Here is a 25761-nt window from a genome sequence, read left to right as displayed (position 1 = left end):
CAGCACTTGCAACTTTAATGAAGTTGATGATGATGAAACGGAGATAAAAGGTAAACAATCTAAGGAGCTGAGATAGAGAAATGTAAACATGCTGGAGAAAAATAAAGGCTAATCTCTGATTTAAACTGATCAATATTCATTAAAAACAAAATATAAGCAAAGGCCTATATAAAAAAAAAAGCTAAATGATTTTTCAAGTTGTACGTTAAATCAAATCCACAACACAGCACTACATCACACCGATGTAAATGGGGATGAAATTCAAGCTTGATGGGCTGGCCTTCGTGTTACCATATTCTGGCCTTTCCCGTCTGTTGCCCTCCATGTCGCAGAGGAGGGGCCTATGAGGAGACTGGGGGTTCCCGCCCTCCCCTGCTTGTTTTGGTGGAGTACCTTTGCTCTGCAACCCTGGAGCCTGGGAAAGTGGAGAGGCTCTGCACTGGCCTGTCACATGGCTACCATCGTCCAAGCATGAGTGGGTTGGAGACAGACGACCTGAAAGTAGGAAAAGTCCTACTTTTGTCAGTTCAAAGCTAACTGAACTTCAGTGAAGAGTTGGAAGTATTTATTTTTCATATTCACCGTTTTGCTTTGTACAATAAAACAATTTCCATCAAGTGCTTTACAGATAATGTGATGAGCTCACCTTGTGAAGTTGGATTGCGTAAAGAGTCTTGCCAACTTCCTTTCTTTGGGGACAGACTGCTGTTGTTGTTCAACGAATCCTAGTGAACGAGATCCAGTATTATAAAAGACTGTATGTGGCTAATAGAAAGAGCTTACTTGAGGTTGGTGCGTTCTGGGTGATTAAATACTGAATCTGCATACCTGCGATACAGCGGTGGTAAGATTCAACGTGCTGGGTCTGCTCTTCAGAGTGCCCAAGGTAGGGGAGGGAGGAGGAGATGCAGAGGGAGACGGGGGTGCATCAGGGTCAACTTCTTCCTCTTCATCCTCTTCATCCTCTTCATCCTCGTCTTCATCATCAATCATCTCAAACTCTTGGAAGTCATCCTGGAAGGAGCAGACTGGGTGGTGCATGTCACTCTTCTCCAGGATGAGGGAATCCTAAAAGAGAGAGAGAGAGAGAGAGAGAGAGTTATTGTGATATAATAATATATATTAGTGATTGTTGAACAGCAAACCACAGTGTTACTCCTGGATCTTGAATTGTCAGTTGGATAATGCCACTTTCTTAAAAATTGTCACCACAACCCTATCTCCCACTCCAAATGTATTATTACATTCTTCCATGTGACATTGAAGAGGAGTGTCAACTATGACAGCCCCACATTGTCCAGAGCCTTCAAGATTTCAGGCCAAATCTCATCCACATCTGGCACCCTGTCACTGAGGAGCTTTTAAACTTCCTCAGAGACTTCTGCCACAGTAGTGGAATCTCATTCTCCCGAGTCTTTAGGAGGACATGGTGGCTGATCGGATTGAGAAGATCCTCAAAGTGCTTGTTTCGCTGCTGACATTGTCCTCAGTCCAGAGTCACAGTTTCCACTCCAAAGCCTACGTAGCTTGTGATCGTTCCCGTTCTCTTTCTCTCACTCACTGAAAGGTCAAAAATAATACAAATGAAAGTCTCTCTTGGTAGCCTTTTTGAATTTCTCCCATTCCCAAATGTTTGCTTTTGCAACCACAGAAGCTGCTTCAGGAATCCCCAAAGACGACCAAGACCTGAAGTCCTCCATTTGTAATGGAAATCCTGGACGTGGTACATTTGGATCCCATTTCCCCAATCTCCCTCGGTACATAAAAGAAATTCTCCCAGAGAAGTGAATTGAAGATCACTCAGAGAGGCTCCTTGGCCATATGTTCCTAGTTCACCCCCCTCATTTGTGTTTACCAGATCTGCCCGGTAGCCTATCACCAGACAGTGATCAGTTGATAGCTCTGCCCCTCCAGATGTCTGATGATATGATTACAAAACTGATCAACGACCTTTGGTCCAAAGTGGACTGGTACCAAGTACACTTATAAACAACCAAATGCTTGAAGATGGTGTTTGTTATTGCTATTCCGTGCCTCACACAAAAGTCCAATAACAAAGCAGCAACTGAGTTCAGATCAGCAAGGCCACTCTCCCCGATCAAGCTCTGCAGGTAACATCATCATCACCCACATCGACATGAAGCCCCCCACTGAATCCCCAGATGGCACTCCTTCCAGGACACCATCCAGAGACTCCAAGAAGGCCAGGTGATTTGAAATGCAGTTCAGTACCTAAGCAGGAAGAACAGTCAGAACCTTTCTTGGTGAACGGAAAAGAAAAAAATTAAAAATGGGCAAATACTGATTTAAAAAAGCAGATAAAAATTCAGAAAATTATTTTAAAGTATAAAAAGTTATCCTTTACAATACATTTAATGTCTGTTGGGTTCAAACCTACTACCTCTGTCACAGATACTGCAGTATTTTCTCTTTTGATGGCACTTTAAAACAATCACGTAGACAGACGCATGTTGTGGTTCTTTAACACTTAGTTTAGCAGGTCAAACAATGTGGGAAAGCTCAAAGCGTATAAATACTCATGCAAAACTTAGTATTATGCTTTATAATAAGAGATGGGCAAACATTGAAATGGAGTTCATATTCAACTGTTTTTCACGTTCATGAGTATTGCTTTTGCCTTTCTCAGCATCAGCTTCATGAAAAAGATGATAAGGCTTTGCAGACGGTGGGGTAATAGAGCTCACTAGCAAGTTTGAGGTCAACAAAATAAAATTAGATCAAACACGTCTGTATCGGATTTCATCGGTTTACCGGAAAGCACAACACTAAATGGTTGAGGTTCAATAAACCACACCTCCTCTGTTGGTTTCAGATGTGCACAGCAGCTGAAAACGTTTGCTTATGCTATACTACACATACAAAAAAATGCATGTGTAGGGAATAGGGGCTCGTGTGTTCCTTCACACAAGCCCCTATTCCCTACTTTGAATTTAACAATGCCTGGACTGATTTGTCCGTTTCATCCCGTTTACAAGCGCAGCAGTTTCTGTGCCTCTAAGTGCCGTCTGTTTAATGGACGAACCAAAGATCGCCCTCTCACCCACACCCACCACACAATTCTGCTGATGCCTGATGCATCCACTTTATGCTACAGAATCTGAAATCAACACTCAGCCTGCTGCATAGGGACTACACATGAATATGCAAACTTGTATCTCTTTAACATATCTCTTGTTGAGGATTTAGTTGTTAACATACAGTGGAATGTTTGGGAAAAAAAGATATTGTTTTCCATGGAGGATAGCTCAGGCAAATATCTGCAGTCACTATGTAAAAAAGCCAAGGCTCCTTTTTTCCACACAACATTTGAGCATATGTGGCATATAACAATATGGCAGTGTAAAAACCTTAAAGATCCATATCTAGGTTGTGAAAACGCTTCAACTGCCGGGGGACAACAGTCTGCAGCATCACAACACATCCTCTAGCAAGGCCACCTGACAGACAGGCAGGCGGGATTAAAAAAAATAAAACAAAACTATAAATAAGAAGTGTGTGTTGGCAAAAAATCAATCCCTGCAGTCTCCAGTTCCCAAGGACAACCCACCCAGCCCAGTAGCATGCATCCTGTCGACTAGTAGACAATGCTGCACTTCTGCATACGAGCCACTGGGAATATACTTACTGACTCAGACAGAAAATGTATTCAGTTTATTAATCAGCAGGCTTACATTTTACTGTACGAGGACACTATTTAACCTAAGCCAATTATATGAGTTCCCAGTTGACATCCTGCTGATATCCCTCATATAAACATTTCAGCAACTTTACAGGAGCAAGTAGAGCTGTAACTGTGGCAAATAATACTTAAAAGCAGAGAAGCTTTGCGATCTCTAATTAGTAGACCGCAGGCCAGATGACCATGGCTGATTCCGAATCAAATAACTCTGCTGCAGCTGAATATCAGAGGAACAGTATGATGGCTTCCCTAATGGAAAAAAAAAAATCCTTTTACCAGTGCAGAAAACAGACCCTTCGGGTCAAATTATAGCATCATGTATCCTACTGAGCAGAAGAACCGACAGCGAAATGGGTTAGAGAGCCTGAAGATGAGAGCTTGAAGCAAATAACATAACACTTGTTGGGTGAAACCAGAGACAAAGAACAATTTTAAAATGAACCGATAAAATCAAAGCACCTTGGAGGTAGGAGAGACTTAATAGCTTAAGTTTTAAAAAATATATATTGAGAAAGATTGTTGCAGACAGGAAAAGATAATTATTATTTTTTTATTATTATGATATGGGGTTAGTTTATTTTTTTGCAAAGTGTTTAATTTATATTTGATGCTGGAAACCATTTAAAATGCCTTGTGTGGAGGCCAAGTTAATGTGGAAAATATCCAGTTACTGTTGGGACTTATTTGTTTAATTAGAAATTTAACGGGTGCATTTGTGGAATTTTTAGGTAGAATTATTGTATTCCATGTGACTAATTTCATAATATTTTATTGTGAATAAGTGTTATTAGAAGTATGTTTTATAGCTTAATTGGCCACATGGCAACTTTATGCAAATGAGGTGGGCCGTGTGAAAAAGAAGGAGATAGCAGATACAACGGAAGGCGCTGCAAAAAGGAGCCACACGGTTTTTCAGCCGTAGGTGGTTTGTGGAGGTTAGCGAAGAACCAATTGCTCTTGTAAAAGATTTACTCAAAAACTGTGGAATAAATTTTTGTTTTATATCTTTACATCGGAGCGCTGCAGACGTTTTCATTTTTTCCTCTTCCTCTTCAAACACACGAGTAAATCAACAAACTTAACCTTGTGGCAACACGCCTTGGAAATATATTCAGACTCCTTGAACTTTTGAAATGTTTTCATGTTAATCCTAGTAGCTTCAATGTATTTTCAAAAAGACTTTATATTACATAGCACACAAAATATTACATCAAACTGAAGAGGAAGTAGAGGAAAGAAGAAAATTATACATGAGATTAATTTTATATTTGAATAGAAATGTGAAAATATGGCAGGTAGGCATGTGTTACAACTATTCAAACCATTTCATACTGAGTCTGAAGTAATGTCTTCCATGATTGGCTCTACCTGTCTTCCAATCAGCAACAGGTTCTCTGCATCCCCACAACTTGATGATGCCATTACCAAGTTTTACTGTGGGCATGGTGTGTTCAGGGTAAAATGTATTGCAATGTAAGACTTTTGCCCTACATAACATTCACCACATAGGGCAAAATGACAAACCTTTTTCTCATGTGATCAGAGCATCTTTTGCAACGTGCTCGCTGTGCTCCCTTCAGCACACACAGAGTGTTTTCATTCAACAATGGCTTTCTTCAGGCTGCTTTACTATACAGGTCTAATTTGTCACAGTCACCTCCTGGTGGCCACCTATTTTCTGAGAAAAGATTGAAAAGTGCTCTCTGAGATGTCCAAAGCTTGGTATGTTGTTTTCTAACTCAACTTTAAACTTTTTTATAATGGTGTTTTATATTTACTTATATTCCCCTAACAAATATTTGAGGCCTTCAAAGAACAACTATCTTGATCCTGAGAATAAATCACATGCAGTTGGACTTAATTAGTTCACTTCTGAGGTTTATTGGTTGCATTATATTTTATTTAAATGAGAAAGATTAAAAAAAAAAATCTGCATGTCCCACATTTTAGATTTTTAATTCTAACAAACATTATGTAATTTCCTACCACGACAAAGTTAAATTCTTTATGTTGGTCCATTGTAGAAAATCTCAAAAAATGCATTGATGTTTGTGGTTGTAACATGACAAAATGTAAGAAAAAAAAAACCTAGAGGAGTACTCGCACTACTGAAAGGGACTATATATATTCAGATTTTTAGCGTTCTTAGTCTTGAAATTACTTAAATCTTACTTACCGAATACACAATGGGGCAGAATTATGTGATGCCAATCTTCCCCAGATATATTTTATGTCACAGGATGGGGTTAAGAGTGAAGTGCTATATCTTTCTCCCACAATTTTTAAACATATTAAGTTACCCAGAAATTCTAAATTAACTGCAGGAGGCTGGAAGAAAGAAATAATCACCATAACTTGCGGTGGCTCTAAATTTGAATCGGTTGAATTGCTGCATCTGTAAATGTCAGCATTTCAAATTAAGAGTTGCAGCGCAGCTAGGAACACATACACCGCTGCTCTGTCACATGCTAAATTATGCATACGCTTCTACAGTTCAGTCTGAGCTCTGGAGGGATGGAGGTGGCTATTTGAGAGGCACAAGGCATGGAGCAGCAGGAGTTGTGTGGTTGTGAGCATGTGTGCACGTGAGACCTTGTGAAAAGATTAAAAAAGAGAAAGAGGAAACTCTGCTGCTGTGGTGGTCTCTCTGTTTGACATGGTGAAACACTGCCTACAGGGATGAAAGGTTGAGGAAAACATACAGTCAAAGTTACACTTTAGAGAATTTAGTAAAGGGCACCCTGGATCAAAAACTTAACAATAAAGTTAGAATTCCATTAAAACAGATAGCATTGAGTGCTTTCAGCCAAATACAACAGAAAAAAAAAAAACACTTTCTGTTTTGATCACATGTGTGCCTCTGTCATAACAGCAATCTTCTGAGTTATACAGATTAAGACCTGAACCCCACAACTAATTAGGATTAATCAAAACTCTGGATTGGGGCGCAAAGATAATCTCACTATTTAGCTTGGCCGCTCTTCCTCAACATCAAAGGCATGAAGCGCAGTGTGATCAAATCAAACTGACAAGAAACCCACAAGCCTCTGTCTTCCACAGCAGAGTGATGATCAGTGGGGATAAAATGCTGCTGCTGCTGCTGCTGGGGATGATGAGCTGACAAACTGTCATGCACCTTACTGATGCAAGCAAAATCAAATAGCATGTGAAGTACCCTGTCCATGTAATTCCTAGTCTCGGCTTTCTCTTCTTGTTATTTGGACGTACACACGCACATATGAACGCTCTGAGGGCATCTGAGTGTGTGTCCTATTCTTCCCATGTCAGCAAGAATCCCTCCTCTCGGCAATGATGTAACCTAACAAGGACCGACGCTGTGTCTGAACTACGCTTTCATGTCTGTGAAGTGAGCAGTCAAGCTGTCTGACGATGCGGACAGGAGTTTAAATCCATGCGGAGAACGTCGATGGGGGAGCGGACCACGTATGACGTCTCGAGATGAAAGTTTTTTTCTTAAATAATCTTTCCTCCTGTAGAGGGCTTCCACACAGCTCGGTTTTAAGTGAGCTTTCCAAATGTGTTTTGTTACAGGATTAACGGGAAGGAAGCAAAATATCTGCTGCAACGCTTTGGCGGGAGCTTAAGCCTCAGACTCAATCCCTGAGCTGTATCCTCCATTCCCAGTCAAGAAAAAGAGGAATAGGGGGAGAAAGAAGAAGAATGTAAGATTTAAAGGAAAAGGAGTGAAAAAAAAGGTGGCAGGGATGGAGCAGGGAGTGTAAGCTCTGTCTCTAGGCAACGCTCTGTGCGGGGAGGAAGGAAAACACACTTGGGAGGGAGGGAAAGAAGGAGGTTGTCTCTGCATAGCAGCAAACTGCACTGGGTCACTCAGCCTCTGCTGCAGCCGTGGCTCTACGCCACCAGTATAAAACATTAACATCCTACAGGATGGACAGACAAAAGCAAACAGAACAGTTGAAACCAGATGACTTCATTACTTATAAGAAATATGATCGGACTTGAAGGAAGATACAGATCATGACGCAATCATTAATTCAAGGTTCATTGCATGGTTCTTTATGTACCGCCAGTCGAGGATGGAGATTCGTTTAGACGTGGATTTGGTGGGTGACAAAATTTCCTTTAATCAGGTCAAGAATGATGTACAAAGTGGTCAAACACCTCAGCCAAAGAAGATAGCTACAGAAACTTTAATCAAAGCTATTTAACTTTTGTTGCTTAAGTTAGTTTTCATAACATTTTAATTTAACCCTTTCATGCATGAATTGTGATCCTTTGTGTCAGGATTTTTTTCAAGTTTTTTTTTTCTTAATGCATAAAAAAAAGGTAGGAATTATTAATTATTATTATTATTATTATTATTATTATCTTAGGTGATCAGTTGTAATTTTCTCCTAATACAAAGTTGTTATTTAAAAGTATTCTTCTTTAGGGGTTTTCTGATGTCACAATATTTTGTTTACCTGTAAGAGTCGTCTACAGTAGAAGGAGGGACCGGGTCGGTTGGCATCCTTTTTCGTCTGTTGGCCATATTGGATTTAACAAAAATAATTTCTTGCATTTGCAGCTGATGGCCAGTAGTTGATGGTGTATTTTATGATGCATTAGTGTCCACTTCAGTGGTCTGTGTGCATTTATAACATAAAAATCCACAAGAAGCACAAGAAAATGGCTTTTAGGCAGCTGTCCACTGTAGTGACCACTATGCATGAAAGGGTTAAATTCTGTATAATTGACCAAATTTCAAGTTAGTGGACTAAAAGTCACAAATGCTTTCTTTCCTATTTGCAATTGTTGTGCAACCAATACCAGGTAGCGTAGCTAGCCTACGTTATAGTTAATCATTTTAAATTTCAGTGATATTGACAGTTTCCTTTAGTATCAGTTTGGTTTCTTTTTGTGTGCCTACTTACATTTGGCTTCTCTTACCATATTTGTGTAGACAATTTTCAGTAAAACTGGCTTTTTATGCAAGTCTGCTATAAAATAAATTTTTGAGTCATAATTGTTGCCAACTACATTCTGGTAACACGGAACAATTCCTAAGATTAAAAAAAAAAAAATATTCCTGATTGTCCACAGCTTGTTCAAAACTCTAAAACAAGACCTTGAACTTGGAAAAAAAAAAACAGTATACTTCAAAACTGTTGTAATGTAATCTCGTTATTTGCCAGTCATTCTCTGAAGTCAGCTCCTGGTTTTATTATTTGGACATTGAATGGTTAAGCCCCTCAATACAATTCTGATTTGATAAAAACTTACATATCAACATCCTTGCAAATTTATCACATCTGCAAAATTAACTCAGCCTCACGTTATAGGGAAAGCAATTCAAACATAATTTGATGATTTTCTTTTAATACTGTCTACTATTTCTAAGATGCTGAATTATTCTGTAGTTAGTAACTGTTAAGCATTGCAAATTAAAGAGCAGTCAAAACGCTACTGGAAGTTGCAGACCTACAAATTATTGAGTTTTTTTTTCCATCTACAGAATAAGATTTCGCTAATAGTTGCAAAAAGTCTTGTGTTCAATATTTAGGAGGTTTTCATTGGCTGCTTTCGACAAAATTTTAAAACAACACACTTGGATCTTATTGAGCTACTAAAATTAATCCACCTTGATGTCAAGTGCAAGGTGAAAAGAAGCTGGGGGTCCCTGCTTGGCTCTGGGCTGTGGAAAAAGGCCAGACCGTCAGCTGAAAAAGGGGACGACGTTTGGATAGGAGGGAGACAATGTTATTCTATGGAGGTCTACTGAAGTCTAATTGCAAAATCACACTAAATAAAAATGTATAATGGACTAAGTTTGCTACTTTGTTTCAAAACCACAGATCTGAAACCCAAACTATCTACTACATAATTATTAATTTATGCTTATAGATGTCCTTTTTTATTATTTATAGTTTTAATAAATACTTAATTATGTGTGTTATTTCCCCTAAGATGAAACAATACCAACCCATTAACAAGGTTTGCCTTTTCCCCATTAAACCTGAGCTCAGCTTCGGAGAGTTCCATTTACTTTAATTTACACATTAATAATTAAATCATGGGGGAAAAAATAGCAGATCGCATGGCTTTAATTTTAGTTTATAGACAGCTTATACCTGCACCCCTAAGATTTGGAAAAATCAGTTAACGTAAATACAAGCATTAGCAGACATGTAAGTCAGGACGAAAGCTGCGTTCACCTCAATGTCACCAAAATCAATTTTTTCTCTGACTTCTTGGTGTAGTGGGTAAACTACAAGAAGTCTTTCCTTGAATTAAAATGAAATAAAGTGAATTTTGGGAGTCAAAGCAGTAATTTACCACATTTTATTTAGAGAATGCATTGTTAAACAATGTTCTTCAATCCCTTATAGCCACTTCAGCAACAGTTTATCTTTTTGGGGTTTTTTTTACTAATGGATAGTTTGCCAATTATCTTTCTAATGTAACAGAGTAATTATAGTTTTAATTAAGATTTGTGAGTCACTGCTCTGGTTCTTGGAGTCAAAAACTTACTCATGTAGAAGTGTATTTTTTATTTTTTTTGCTTTGATGAAGGCCAAATATAAATACACATAAAACATGTAAGAGAGACATTCCACAAAACGTGTAAAATGTTAGCAACTAGAAAACCATAGAACAGAGTATCACCTTTTCATAAGGATCAGAGTCATAGTTGAGTCCAATCCCACAGTCGTCTGTGATTTCTGAGAGATCTTCATCATCAAACTCCTCTAGGCTGATGTCATGGGATGGCCTAGAAACACACAGGGGGAGACAATATTTAAGAAACATTTGTGAAAAATGCTTCTGATTACAGCTAAATGGTTCTTTCTCTTAAGAAGAGCGGTCTGTTTGATTTGTGCCCTCCACACTCAAACCATGTTTCAGGTGAAACCTGCTCTCACTTAGTGGCTTTCCAAGTCACATATTCTAAATTTCCACAGCACCCCCAATACAAGCTCACATACAATAACTGTGCACTACATGATAGATCAATAGCAGTTTAGTTCTTATTATTAACCTTTATTTAATCATTAAAACACCATTGAGATAAAAAAAAATAAATGAATAAATAAATAAAACTCCTGGCCAAGACAGGCAGCAGCACATAGAGTTTGTAACAGAGTACTATGCTGCACATTTATCGGGTAAGAAATTGCTAGAAGTTCCATGTTAAAGTTTGTAAACTTTCTTTTATAGCACCATCGCTCCACAGCAGGAGAGTGACTACATCCCTGTAATGAGCCAAAGGAAGTTTGGTTGTGTAGGCTTTATTTCATCTGTGCTTCATTACGTCCAGCAGCCTCCCCAAGTCTGCAGCAGCTGCCTTGCAATGAATTGAAGGAAGTGCTGCAATGCAGCTTTTCTGCAAAGCAGAGGATTCTTTACATATTACCTATAGGTGCAAGATTAGATCTCCCTGTCAGATTGGTTTCCATGTCCGCACGGCGTAACAGTGCTCAAAGAGGAAATGAAGGTACACCAATTCATGTGAAGGTGAAACATTACATTGAAAAAGCAGGGGGCAAAATAAAGATATTGATGGCAATCTATATTTTTCCATTTCAATTTATGTTGCTCAGGATCAATTAGGGAGACAGCCCAGGCTATGCTGCAGTTAACACAACATGCACTCGCTGAGGAAACCAGAAGAGAGAATTGGGTGATGAGGTCACTGAATTACATCTCATGGATCAAAAGGAACAAAATTGCTAAAAGAGAAAAAAAAATCAAAGTGCCTCCCCTTGTGGTGGAAATGGGCATAGATCAGATAACAGGTCTTTAAAGATGTTGAAAAGATACTGTTTCAAAGCCATATTAGTTTGTCATCAGAACTTTTGCTCCTAAAAATCATTTGAATAAAAAAGTGCAGGAGTGTCGAGATTTTTCCCCCACCTGTAGCTGCACAGTGTTGGTCAGCTTATTAAAGGCTACTAAGCTTTTATCTCTATCACAGTCTCTGTCAGAGAGAGTAAAAATGCACTGGAAAAAGGAAATGATTACTTTTTTCATTTAAATCAAATTTTAAGAACTTTTAACACCTTACATCAAACTTACATTTGCTATGTTTTTTTTCTTTTTTTTCTTTTTGTATTTGTTTACATTCAGTGCTGGCCGGTGGATGATGCACCAGTCAATCACCTACTGATCAAAATCTTATCATGATCTGCTGTGACCAGTAATTATCCGGTCAAATGCAGAAAAAATCTGATTTTTTTTTCCAGTTTATTACCTGGAAGAATAAACTGTTGAATTAAGTGTTTGTGACGTTTTCCATTTCACAAACACATTAAAAACGTCATGTCTTTCATGCACTTGGGATATGGGGCAAGTCAAAATACACTCCCTGTTACAAAATCTACAGGACATTTTTTATTTAAAGAAGTACAGATGAATTCATTACATTTATTTGTTTAATTAAAACAGATTGTTCTGTATATGCTCGAGTCCTCGCAAACATCATTTGAATCCACAACTAAATAAGATACACAAAGACATGAAGAGTACACAAATATGCAGCGAAACACTCGATCAGCAGAGCTCTACAGAGAGCAGGCAGAGATGCATCTTCCCACAGCACATCTCCTTGACGCAAAGTTCAGAAAAAAATCAGCATATAGGTGAATTTTGCACAAATATTTTGGAGTTACATTCGACAGAAAATTCTGCAAATGGGCGGAGCCAACTGTAGTCAGATTCTTATCTGAGGATTACAAACACAATCAAATTCAGTCAATCTTTTAATAGCAATTTGAGTCGTCTACCGAAGGAAGACCAGGTAATGCATTGAGTCGTTGACTACAGTGATCCTGAACACTCAAAACGACAGTATACTCTGTTGCGACTTAGAGCAATTTATCTATATTGTCCTAAGCGATATGATAAATTCAATGGTTTCCAAAATTTAGATCCAACGTTAACTGTAGCAATGTATTATTTTCCTCATAAGACAGGAAGGTACTACGCTGCAAGAACATAGAGCTGTGTAAGAAAGAAGTGTGCGTGGAGCAGAGAAGTTGCAATTAAAGCAGGCGCAAAATGTGGTGGAGCAAATCTTCAAACTGACTGTGGTTCATTAGTGTGGCAAGCAATGCAGAAAAGTTGTCAAAACGCATTAATTGCTTTCACTATACTTCATGAAAGAAAGGTGCTGCTAAACACCCTGCAGGAAAGGTGTGTTCATACATGCAGGTGTACGTGTGGAAGGGTATATTATAATGAATAAGCACTAGCAGATATTCCTATGACTCATTAAGCTCTGAAATCAGAAGCTTTGAATTAAAGGAAGAGGTGCAGAGAAGAAACGATTAAGGCAAAAACTGTCCCTTCCAGAGACACATACTGTTTTTGAAAACCATAGTCATCTTTCAGATTCATAGACAGAATCATAAAACAAGCAACCTTTTAACATCGACAACTGTTTCTCATATCTTTTCTCTCTTACGCTCTCTCTCTTTTCCAGTCTTCTCTAACTTCTACCTCCTCCTTGTTTACAGGCACCATTTTGTTTTCCGTTTGTATTGTCACAGCAAAGTGTGGCCCCATTTTCCTTATATATCTTAGAAATCTGTGTCAGTAAATTTTGCAGACACAGAGCAATAACCAGACCAAAAGTTTCCCCTAAAATTCCCTCCAAAGAGATGTGGAGTATTTATCAGGAATGATGCAGTTCTAGTGCAGTGTTGACATTAGAGCAGCAGTAAGTTTTAATTTCACTTACCCTTAATGTTTTTTTCTGCTTTTAAATTGAAGCAAAAAATCTCCATCTGGCTGAAATAAGTCAGGCTACATTAAAACAACAGTTTAGAAGCAGCTTTGATTCACTGTCACTATTTACATTTTCATTATCTGCATCATTTTCTGCATCATTTTCAACTACATTATATAATGTTCAGATCCTCACAGGTCCCTTGTTATAAAATATTGATGCATTTATTATTTACTTACAAATTCATGAAAACATTTTTTTAAGACAATGCATCTACACTGATTTGAGAGTGCAAAAAAAATTCACTAAACCATTTAGGGCTCACAGCGTTTAGGCTCAGATGTATAATCTTCAGCCATGAAAAGTGATATTTAACAGCTGCAGTTGATGTATTGATGGCTCAGCGGGACAATCAGTTTGACTCGCTTGATAGGGCACCTTCACATAAACATATTTGTTTTTCGCTTTTCTTCTTGTCAGTTAACGCATCACAGCAAAGTGCTACGGTGGCCTGGATGTCTCAGAGTGGAGTTATACAGTAACCTCTTCAAGTGCTGACACCCCTCTGGACGATGTGCACAAAAGGCTTAGAATAAATAGCCTTAGGGGAGAGTAGTCAACCCCAACATGCTCCTCTTTGCTGACGGTCTCTAACCAGGCACTTAGGTTATTATTTGACATCCACTGCCTTCCTCCTCACTGAGTGGTGGCAAAATAAACCACATTTAAACTTGTGTGACATAGCTCCATTTGCTGTGGAAATTTTTTGTGAGTAGACCTTTAATTTGTATCCATTTCCCACCTTCATAAAGACCGGAGAGACATGAATTGCACAATGTTTTGAAGAGCAGCTGGATAAATTGTATTTTTGCCACCTTGTATTTATAATCCAGGGAAAACAATCAAGTAAAAATCACATATTATTTTAGACGAATTTTAAGAGTTTCAAATAATTGGTACACTGGTGATTTTGCATTAAAAAAAAATTGTAAAAGCTATCAAGATAAAAGGTTGTGAAGGTTTCTAACTTGCTATTGCAATAATATAGGAATTTATTTAAAAACGACTGCAAAACCTAACTGCTTCTAATATTTGTAAGAACAAAGATATACAAGATATGTGTCAAGATAGCATAAACTCAAATTCCAAATCAGCTGGATGGTGTTTTAACAAGCCTGTTCAGTAATGTGTATCATGTTTTAATATTTCAATATATTGCCAAAGAAAAGGACAAATTTCATTAGAAATATATTTTTTTTAGTTTTTTTGTTTGTTTATTTGATTAATCTACTACTTCCTGGAAGGAAAGAGGAGCTTCCCAACATTAAGTCAGAGTATTACAAAAATAAAAAATAAAAATAAAAAATTAAAATTGGAAGCTCTCAGAAAAAAAAGCCCATCAACCAGTAAGTTTCTCAGTGCAGTTCTGGAAGCATTAGAAGAGCGATCAATAATGGGTAATGCTAGCTGCAGCAAGCATCAGTCTTATAATCCTCACTCTTCACACTTATCATTTCGACACCCTTTGTCTCTGTAAAGAATTAGAATGAATAACAACCAATAAAACATCACGTACAGTATAGATGAATGACAAAAATATATTAATAGCAACATATCTGATAACAGTATTAAAGTAAAAACACAGAGACTACAGTCTTTGTTTTAATTAAGCTTCCCTTCAACCACAAGACAGTCTTTGCTATGACATCATCTTTAAAGGCCACAGATATTCGATGTGGTTACCTCTGAATCATTAATAAGATCATTTTTTTCTGACTATTAAGTGACTGTTTCTGGTAAGGACACGCGTGCGCGTGCGCACACACACACACATACACACACACACACACATCATTGTTGAATGAGTCATAGCTTCACCCTGATAAAGAGCTCTCAGTTGTCTGTGTTTGAGCCGAATGTGAATATCACAACATGTTGAGCTAAAGGTGGCGAAGATGATGATGATGATGCACACTGGATACAGATGATACCATGTGGATTGATCTGGATTTGGATTAATGGAATCATGAAATGTGATGTAAACGCTGCAGTTACTAGGGATCCACTCAGCGTCGTCATCCACAAGTAAAGTAAATCATGGACAAATTAACGGTCCTTATTGAACTGTTCTTTGACAGGGGGAAATAACGAAGAGACAAGGAGAGAAATGGGAAACACAAAAACACTTAAAATGGGATGCAGAGACAGTGGAGGGTTGGCAGGGATGGAGCGCATTAGGCTAAAATGAATCTGTATTTGAGTTAAGCTTCTTACTCCATAGTAACCATACCCACCAGTACTCCCAACCCCCCTCTCAGCTTCTGCCAGCTGCCTTCAAAGAGTTGGAAAGCAAAAGTAGAGCATCAGTTAATAAACATGAGGTTCACACTGAACGGGGTTGGAGTAAAAGAAATCAGGACGCAGTTTGTGGAAATACTACACATTTCCCAGTACTGTTCCACCAGACTCAGAACAAGCTGTGAGTTTGAAGTTTACTGGATAACTGATATTTAAGAATAATGTAGAGTTTACTGAATATACTGCAGAATTAAAATGACTCGAAATTATGACTCAGATTTAAAAAAAAAAAAAAACAACAACTGTGACATTTTGATGGCTACTGGAGTCATGCAGCGGCATTTCCTTGCAGTAGCCTACTATAAAAACAATGACAGAAAAATATTCACAAAACATCCCAAATGTGAAATATGAATTGCAGTTTTTCTCCTTTCAAAACTGTAAAAGTAGTAAATGGAGGATAGGGGAAATGAGCAGCACCATCTAACACAGTCCTTAAGGCTGTTTTTGAACCTCACTCAATCGGATCTGATTGAAATGTACAATTGGCCACCTAAATTAACGTCTAATAAAAACAAGGATAACTAGTTACCTTCTCAACGCTGCTTCAACTAATCTACCCAAACCAGCAACACACATTTTTTCCCATGATAATGCATAGAACTGGCCCTTAGGACTGATGTCACGATAAGGCCTTTATTAAAACAGCAGGGGACATTTTAAAACAAACAATAAAAGCAATTTCCTTTACAAACATTTAAAAATAAAGAATTACCACAACCGAGAGCAATACAAACTCATTTTTTTACTGTGAGCTGAAAGTATACATTTTCTCATCAGCACAAGGTGGGGTCTCCTTCTTATACATAATTGCAAAAATAAACAAACAAACAAACAAAAAAAACTTGATAAATGACCTGAACTCATCTATTAAGGTTTAAACTTCCAGCACAAAGAGGTTTCCCTCAGTGCAGAAGGAATTACCGTTAGTTATAAATTTCTGCGGCTCAGAAAATTGATGGCCCCTTTAAAGGATTATGTTGCCGACTGGGAACAGAGTCAGGGTTATGTAAGGCAGATTACCACACCACCAACACCTCTGATGAAAACAGGAAAACAAACGCTAAAATAAAATTTGACAGATTGGGAATCCGATCGGCTGAATAAATACATATGAAAAGTCCTGGGCCAGTTTGAGATTTTCGTGAAATTGTGACCTTGGGCTCAGATAAAACGGTTTCATTTTTCTTATTTTGATTTTGCTACATAGACTTGCCAATTGCAGTTTTACAACAGCACTGCCTTGGACTGACGGGTGACAGCTGGGCTGCACATTATTAGAAAACAATCTAATGACAATGTCCTTGCTAAATATTGCAATGACTGTCACTCATTCAGCTGTGATAAATTCCTAGTTTCCTCGTGTTTCCTTTTCTCTTTGTGAGCTTCAGGAAGTTGAGCGCTATCATCTGGGTCATGTGTGAGCGACTGCAGAGGTAACACACAATTCATCCTCCAGGAGAATATCTTATTGGCATGCAAAATTTATATTTGTGACATCTGAAATCTGTATATCCATGTCAAAAAGTCATATGCGATATTAATATAGTATATGCACTGATATATTTGCAAGGTCGTGCAAATAAAGGTGCCAGTTTAGTTACCACTCCAAGACTGTGCATTTTTCACAACATGGCATATATCCAAATAGTTAAACTTGTCTTTGTTGTAAGCAAATATAACAACTTTCTTTCAGCCAGTTGACAAGCAATGCAAGGCAAAAGGTAGTGGAAGGGGATTGGTAGGCAGCGAGCAAAACCTCTCTCTGGCATCTCGGCAAAAGCACTTTAAACCTTAGAAATAATAAGGCTTAAGGTGCCTTTAAACCTTAATGAAGGTGTCGTGTAGTAGTTTTGATTTTGTAACTTTTTAAAATCTTGGCATATGTTACTCTGAGAATTAAATGAGAAAACCTTTACATGTATCTGGATTCTGTCACATGCAGAACGCACAGGTCCAAAGTATACAAGAACTTTTTGATACTTTAGCTATGTGATACACTTCTTGCTCTGGCTTCCTGCCAAAGCTGCAAATCTAAAATATTGATCCCAACAATTTGATTTGAACTTTAAGGTCAGTGGAAAAAAATCAGTCACATTGATTTTACATGATCCATCTTTGAGACTGAGCTAATCCCACATGAGTACATGACCTGGATTGAAAACCCAGCAGGAATGACTGGCTAATGTGATTGTTTCTGTAGACCCATTGGCCATATGGGAGCAGGGATGGTCGATGAGATCCTGAGGCAGTTTATGTATCAGTGACTCTCCTATCCTGACAAATATGTACAATCATACTCTTTCCCCTAATTTACTATTATGTGCAGCCATTTCTGCAATCAAGTCTCTGCAACCCATATTGCAGCATATGAACGGTGGAAATTTTCTAAATTAGAGATATGGCACACCACCCAGGGTGCCATCCTATCAGTTGGCAGCACAAGAACTCATTCTTGTCTCAATGATTAAGCCATCCAAGTCTTAAGTACACACCTCCAGTGCAATGAAGCTGAGATATATCACTGGAGACTAATGAATCAGTCAAAATTTCTTATTTAGATCTATATTTAAGGGTAATTTAACATTTTTTAAAAGGAATTATGGACTGTCTTTTATTGTTTCTAATCCAAAGAAATCATGACCTGGATTGTTCTACATGGATTTCAGATTTATTAAAGTGTACATTTTGTGATCCATAAAACAAAATGTTTACTCCACACTGTTTCACATAAATATGGATAAACCTTAACTTCAAATGCATTCTTATGGTTAAATTTTCAAAATTTTGAAAAGATCTACACTTGATTAGCCTGGTAGAAAAAAAAAAAAAAAAAAAAAAAAAACAGCCCCCTGTTCCACGCTGTTTCCTTCGTACAGAGGCTCTGGGATCTCGGCTATTAAGAAACTATTTTTCTTGGAGGTGTGGAAGTTTTAAATGTTACCCAATCGCTAACGTTTGTCCGTGACGTTTGTAATGCGGCAACTCGATGCTATGGAGCTGACTGGAAATTGCCTGCGCTGTAAACAACCATCCTCTACTGCGAAGAGAGAAGTGCCAGTCCAAACGAGGCGGCTGTTAATGTTTAATCAATATTTGGAAGCGTGGCCAAAACGGACTGAATGGCTACGTTCACTTCCTCCACTGCTGTTGCTAAAACAGACTACAATTCTAAAACAGCGCAGAAAATTAACGTGATCATTCACAACTTCTCCTGTTCGCTGATTGCCCTGGAAGAAATTCTACCGTGGGAATCCAAGTAAATAGGAGAAAGTCCAGACTGTCTGTGAAGCAAGATTTTGATCAAGCGGAATTGCACAGGAAGGCAGTGGCTAAGCTAACACTTGATCTATAAAAATAATTTGCATTGTTACACAAATTTCATGAGAAGAGACCCAACTTTATGAGCAACATATTATTTAAGAATGCAAAAACAGAGGCATGTGCACTGTAAATTGTTAAACTTGATTTTGTTCAAGCTTTTGCTAGCACTCAAATAAGTCCTGTAAACATTTGAATGTATTGTGAAGTTAAAAGGTTGACTTCAATAGAATAAATAATTTCACATAGATATAAGAAACTCTAAGTTTAAATAAGCTGAGGGCCTTTTGAGGTCAAAAGTTTTAAAATTGAATTAGGTTATTTTGAAGTAATGTGAAAAGGTATTATGTGACAGTGTGGATCAGCCAGCTTGCCACAATTCATTCTGACACCAGCAGCAGGAGATGGAGAAGGTGAAGAAAGTTTTCACTTTCTGAAACACTGTTTTAATTTGTAACTAAAATCAGTCCTAAGATGTTTAAGGTGAAAAAGTAGACCTCAAAGCTTCATCTGTGCAGTGATTCAAGACGGACCTTACTTTGACATGTACTCTGGCCTTTTCAGAGCAGTGCAGCTTCCAGGCCCACCACCTATTATTTTGTCATTTACATAGTAAAAGCAACATTTTAATATGTGTTCTGATGCAATGAGTTTCCATATTGTTTTTAAGTATAAAGAGAAAAGAAAACAAATTGGATTTTACAGTATAGTTGCGTTTGTAGGTCTGTGTTTGTTTATTTTGTATGTATTATGGCCATTATGAACTTTTCAGATCAAGACAGCCTTAGAAATGAGACTATGTAAACTAGTTAAAGCCCAACTAAAATGTACTGCTCAGAAATTTGTTTTGGTTGTGTTTGTGTGTGTGTGTGTGTGTGTGTGTGTGTGGAGGGGGGATGGGGGAAGAAAATCTGATATGGACAACATAAGGACGACCTCACCCATGCTCAACAACATGGACAGCATAGGTCTGTGTCTTTTCAACATAAACAAAACGCTTTAGTTGTTTCATTGAAACTGCTGCAAGTTACAGATCTCATCCTATTCCCTGTTGTGCTGAGGCAAGATCAAATAAAACCTTGTAGATTTGTTGCGGGATGCATTTAAAACAGCATCATCATCAGAGTGACTTCCGTAAATCATTGTTCAGCATCATGCCCTTGCTGGGGTTGGACTCAACAGGGCGTGGGCCTCACACAGAGGATGCGCAAACGGGTGGCTGTCGCGACAGTTTAGAATCTAACATTTGCAATAGGTTTTGTTCTGTGCTTTGTTTTACACTTTAGGTTTGATAAGAAAACGTGCCGTAAATATTAGAAAGTATACATGAAGTCATTCAGTGCTGCTAGGGAAGCAGCATCAGGGGGCTGAAACACTAGCAGGCCTATACACAGCAGGTTATTCCAAATATCTATAACCAATCCAGAAATGCGTGTTTTCCTACAGTCATTTGCATAAAAGTGACATTCTTGTACACTGTCTTGTGTTTCGTTATTTCCACCCCCCCTCCTTTTATCACCCTGTCACATCATCACTCTACTGTCACTCCTGGTGAAAGCTCTTACCTGCAGCCAGGCGGAGAGAGGGAATGGAAAGTGGATAGAGAAAACATCTCAGCCCTGTCCGCCATCTTCTACTACAAATGACTCAGAGAGACTGCAGAAAATCACGGAGCGCAGCGGCAGTCCATGAACAATCACGGTGCAGAGGAGGGACGCAGAAAACCTGGACGACGGGGTCTTTCTCCGCGGCCCCGCAAATGCCCGCCTGGCCGCAAGCCTTCACAATCAGACAAGCCTGCTCAGCACCATCAAATCTGCAGTGAAGCATCCACGCACAATTGGGACCAGAGGGGAGCCAAAAACAAAAAAACAAAAAGTGGGTCCTGAGAGGCAGCGTGCAACGCCGCGGATTTTCCCGTGTTTCCCTGAAATGTCCACGGGAGGCATGAAGCGCGCAGCTGGTTTGACCGCAGTCCTCGATTTGCTCGCCAAATGTCTGCTGCCGCGATGCTGCCTGTGACACCCAGCAGCAGCAAGGGGGGCAGCAGTGCGGAGACAGGCAGAGGCGGAGGGAGGGGTGGGGAGGAAGGAGGAGGAGGAGGTGCGGACGAGCAGAGACAATATAACGTCAGTGTCGCTGCTGCGTGAGCAGGCTGTCCCAGAAGGAGGGTAGGCTTTGAGCCCAAACTGTGCTACAGAAAACAATCTAAGATGAGATTATTATTTTTTTCTTCTTCTACTTTAACATGACAAACGTTTAAAGTGACATTCCCTGATTAAAAAAAAAAGAGACGATTAGGTCTGGAGACGGTGGTGTTAAGCACAACAGATCTTTTTTTTTGAGTACTCAAGACAGCATCGTTCACATGCTGTTAATGCCGACCACGAGCATAATATGGTAGCACACTGCAAAGACTAAATACCGCATCTTGCAATGGTAGAACAACCCTCTAACTTTTCCATAGTTTGACTCTCAGGATATTTTAGGTGCCAGAAAAAGACAAATGGTGCATAATTTTTATTAATTTATTTTACAAGGTATCAAAAGTGGTGTGAATTAGTAGCCTTTACTGTGATACCTTTGAGTAGACCTCAGGACAATACATTGTGTTCCTACAATATTACTAATTTATAAAATTCTGGAGATTGTGTTTAGCAAAGCAGTTGTAAAGAGATAGAACGACCTATTGTACTTTTTTATAAAGGAAATAAAAATGTTAGTTTTCAAAATACGAACCAGAATAAGGTACTAAAGCATTTAGCTTTTTGAGATAAATCAAGATAAATAAGCTGCAAATGAATTATTTATTAACTTATTAATAAGTGATAATAAAAAAATTTTTTATCAATAAATGTATTTATTAATAATTTAATAAATTAATTGAATTAATTCAATTAATGTATTGACTGAATAAGCCTTTTTGGTTGCTTGCTGTTCATTGCAAGTGGTGCTGAACCTCACAAAACAATACAATGCACATTTTCTGCCACACGAGGTCAGTAAATACCTATTCACTCATTCATTGCGCTTGCGAGTGTCATTCAGCAGAGACAACCTAAAACTCAAAATTGAAATAAAAAATAAAACACACATGGACCCAATTGGACTCAATGGCATTACATAGAAGTTAATTTAAATTATGTATTTTTTTAGTAAGTTGTTGAAATTTTAGGTTGATTTAAGAGACTGATGTTGTTACACGTTCAAGAACAGCTGTCATAGACAGAGATATGAACCAATGATACTGTTTATTTTGGTGTTCACGGCTACAGAGGCAAATCATGCGACACTTCTGCTTGTCAGAGTTTCTTCTCCATGATGGGGATGGGACCCAGAGTGACATCGCCTTCCCATTCCAAAACTGAACGAAAAAAAAAAAATCCATTAGGTATGCAGAAATCATGGTTGATCTGTTAATGTAATGTCTGTTTAGACAAGATCATGTCATTCAGAAAAAGTGTTCTAAAGCACATACGTTCAGGTTGGGTCACATCACGAGCTTTCCTTGAAAATGGGAGATTATAAGGGACTTGAGGAGTTTGTTGTCCTCCTCCACCATCACTGGTAATGACGAGGGGGTTACCGAATGCAACTCCTGGAGCGGTATACGATATCACATCACCAGACTCACAAGAAGCACAAGCTGGATCAACTCCACTAGCCTCTCTCCATCTGGGGACAGAAATGTCAGCGACTGCAGATTAGTGGAAAGAGTAATTGACTTGCAATTGAAAAGTTGAAGGTTTGATTCCAGCTTCTTCCTCTGATGTGCCTCTGGGGAAGGCACTTAACACTAAGATGCCGAATGTGCTTGTGAATGAATGTGTGAGCATTGGTGAGTGCAAATGAACAAATTTACTCTAGTGCAAAGTGGTAAGAGTGGTCAAAAGGAATAGAAAAACACTATATTACTATATTTAGTCCATTTAAGTGTGCAAGCATACTCACCCGCCAATGTAGGAACAAGCTCTGTGCTGGCCGTCTATGGGATGGGCAGTAGTTGTTGCCTTCAAGTGGCAGGTAATGTAGATCTGTTAAAGCAAAGGAGGACCAGGGTTAATAATATATGGTACAATATAAAAATATATAATTTGACTTGGTCTGAGTGATGCATACCAATCCACTATCGGGATTCTGGAACCTGAAGGCCTCCAACTGGAACTGAAGTTTATTCTCTTCAGTGCGAGCCATGAACCTTGAGTCACAGACTGTGATCCTGGCATCAATCAAACACCTGCACTTATGCAAAATAAAGCAAATGAAGTGTAGCAAATTTGTTTTCTGTGTTACATTTACCTTTACTGCTCTTGTGAACAAGTTCTCATAACTGTAAGTAATACTTTACCCAAAGTTATCAAGGAAAGCATAATAGGGGCTGGAAGTTGCATCAGGTGAGAGGGTAGCCACGCATCTGTCCACGTAAACACGCAGGGGTACATGGAAGTACTGCTTGACGGTGACCTCTATACGGATCAGGTCTCCAAGGAAATACTGGTAGCTTGGCCTTTCATTAAGCCAGTCATCTGTGCAAAGATTAGCAGTGATAGTTTTTATTTATTTATGTTTTTAAATCAACTGAAATAGATTTGTTCTCGGATATCACAGATTTATCAGAACACAATCTGTGATCAACTTAAATGCATTTGAAGTCATGCAGTGTAGCCTAGCAACAACTTAGTAGACATTTGGCAGCAGAAACCAGCCAAATTGATGTGCATTTGTTCTGCAGATGGCATTTATGGAAACTAGTGGCTAACAGTTCAATTTTTAAGGAAGGGATGGTTCTTCTTTTAGATGCTGTGACCTCACATCAACAAGTGCTACAATTTCTCCAATTTTATACATACAATTATCTTTGTATTTGGCTTTGTAATTTGCACAGCTAAAATAGTTGTTAATTTTTGTCAAGCTCACCAGTCATAAGTTTCATAGTGAAATACAGGAACTCCTCAGCCATCTTAACTGCAGAGAAAGGGACCCACACGGGTTCAAGAGGAAGACTGCTCACATTGTGCTTTCTGAAGGGGAAAATAATTTAATTAAAATGTAGAATTCAACTATTATTCTCAGACCAATGTGCCCTTTGCATCAAAAATTATAATGGGGATTAAGCCTTTAGTAAGTTCTGAGTTTTCTTTAGAGGTTGTATGTTACATCTAGAGTCACCAAACTCTTTGACTTTGCTCTACTCACCTTGGGTAGTGACATTCCACAATCACAGGAGTTTGGGTGGTTCTTACAATTGGAGTAATACCCAAATTTGAAGGGCTATAGTTGAGAAAGTAGGTGTAGACCAGGGCATCATCTGTCATCTAGAAAAGACATACATTAAAACAATTAGCGATCAAACATAAACATATCTTACAAAATTCTAATAAACATCTATGATAGTTTTTGTTTTGTTTTTTTCCCAGAAAAAAAATCTGTTTCTTACAGTTAGCTGGCTTCCACATTTATGCAGTTCGACTTCATAAATCAGCACTTGAGCGACAGGGTCTTCTCCAGTATGTGGACAGTTACCCAAGACGAGGTCGCTTGGATTGATGGGCTGTCCGATGCCAAACAGGTCCATCTTGGCCTCCACGTGAGCTACGGCTTCTCTGCAGTCAACAGCAACGGTTGCAGCAGGAACCGTTGCTGGATATCTCAGCTCAAACTGCACATTTGGCTTGGGGTCAGGCTGGGGATCATCAGGGTATTTCCAGGTGAGCTCTTTCTCAAATGTCTGCAAATGCTGGTGGGATTGCTGAAGTGGTTGTTTGGGAGGTGATGGTATACCAGGTGTTGCATCACAGAAGCTGCCAAAAGAGACCAGCACCACAACGCAAATGGCAATTAATTTCACGATCATGGCTTCACAACAAGTAATCTGAGGAGCTCACCAGATGCTTTAGAGAATGTGGAATTGTGCACCTGCTTTTATAATAGAGCGAGTCTGTTTACTTGTATTACAATCCCGCCTCCTAGCCTGCCCCATCACATGTACCTGCCTCTTCTTAGCTACAGAGATGGATCTTGACCACTTAAATTATGCCGGCTCTAACTCAAAAATTACGACAGCCCCTGAAACTGACAGTAGATTAGGCAATAAAATAAATACACTGAGCACAAGGTCATTATTATTTTTATGAAGCACATTGTCTTGGATTGAACAACACACATAAAAACACTGGCAAACTGAAATTAAAAACAGGTCAGAAAAAGTCAGAGTGACCCAGCATTAGGTATTCCTGCCCAGAGCAAACAGATCAAAGTGCATTGCCAAGTCAAATTTTGTTAAAGGGAATCAATAACCCCCAAATCATGATCAGTGTGAAAGAGTGTCGCTTCCACCTGCCAAGTACAGGAGCTATCGTAAGGCTTTGGTTTCGTAAAAAAAAAAAAAATGACTGAGAAAACAAAACTGGCATTAGGGAAAGAGTAGAGAAAATAACAAAAGCTGACATTTTCCTTTACCTATTTATTGTGATATTTATTATTCTGTGTCTTCATTATTAAAATAATAATTAAAAACAATAAAAACAAGTAAGGCCAGTTACAAATAATCGATTTTAGGAAGAAACTAATTCATCATATTACCAACTATTGTAACACAACAGTATGTGTCTTTCTCTCTCTCTCTCTCACACACACACACACACACACACACACACACACACACACACACACACACACACACACACACACACAC

The 25761-nt window shown here is 38.6% G+C and overlaps 2 protein-coding genes across 3 annotated transcripts in view; both read right to left on the bottom strand.

Moving 5' to 3' along the window:
* mapk8ip2 (mitogen-activated protein kinase 8 interacting protein 2) overlaps window positions 1-21139 on the bottom strand; it is a 36056-nt gene extending 14917 nt beyond the window's left edge. Inside the window, exons 1-5 of one of the 2 annotated variants that reach the window (XM_015058723.1) lie at window positions 20633-21139; window positions 10328-10433; window positions 829-1068; window positions 647-725; window positions 394-495 (exon numbers count right to left, since the gene is read on the bottom strand). In XM_015058723.1, coding sequence (XP_014914209.1) covers window positions 394-495; window positions 647-725; window positions 829-1068; window positions 10328-10433; window positions 20633-20697 — 592 coding nt within the window. In that variant the 5' untranslated portion in view covers window positions 20698-21139. Of the gene's footprint in view, window positions 1-291; window positions 496-646; window positions 726-828; window positions 1069-10327; window positions 10434-20632 lie in introns of both variants that reach the window. The other variant, XM_015058722.1, reaches the window with a different exon arrangement.
* A 1160-nt stretch (window positions 21140-22299) lies between these two features.
* LOC106963691 (zona pellucida sperm-binding protein 3-like) lies at window positions 22300-24999 on the bottom strand. The gene is made up of 8 exons (XM_015058738.1): window positions 24505-24999; window positions 24264-24382; window positions 23985-24088; window positions 23416-23593; window positions 23187-23304; window positions 23019-23101; window positions 22546-22742; window positions 22300-22431 (listed from the first exon to the last, which is right to left on the bottom strand). The coding sequence occupies exons 1-8, from the start codon at window positions 24919-24921 to the stop codon at window positions 22370-22372; spliced, it is 1278 nt and encodes a 425-aa protein (XP_014914224.1). The 5' UTR covers window positions 24922-24999; the 3' UTR covers window positions 22300-22369.
* Window positions 25000-25761: the final 762 nt, after the last annotated feature.

Source organism: Poecilia latipinna, unplaced genomic scaffold (assembly GCF_001443285.1).
Source record: "Poecilia latipinna isolate Pla-1442-1.1 unplaced genomic scaffold, P_latipinna-1.0 Scaffold1568, whole genome shotgun sequence".
NCBI classification, from domain to species: domain Eukaryota; kingdom Metazoa; phylum Chordata; class Actinopteri; order Cyprinodontiformes; family Poeciliidae; genus Poecilia; species Poecilia latipinna.
Note: the sequence above shows the minus strand (reverse complement) of the source record. Positions and strands in the feature narration are given on the sequence as shown.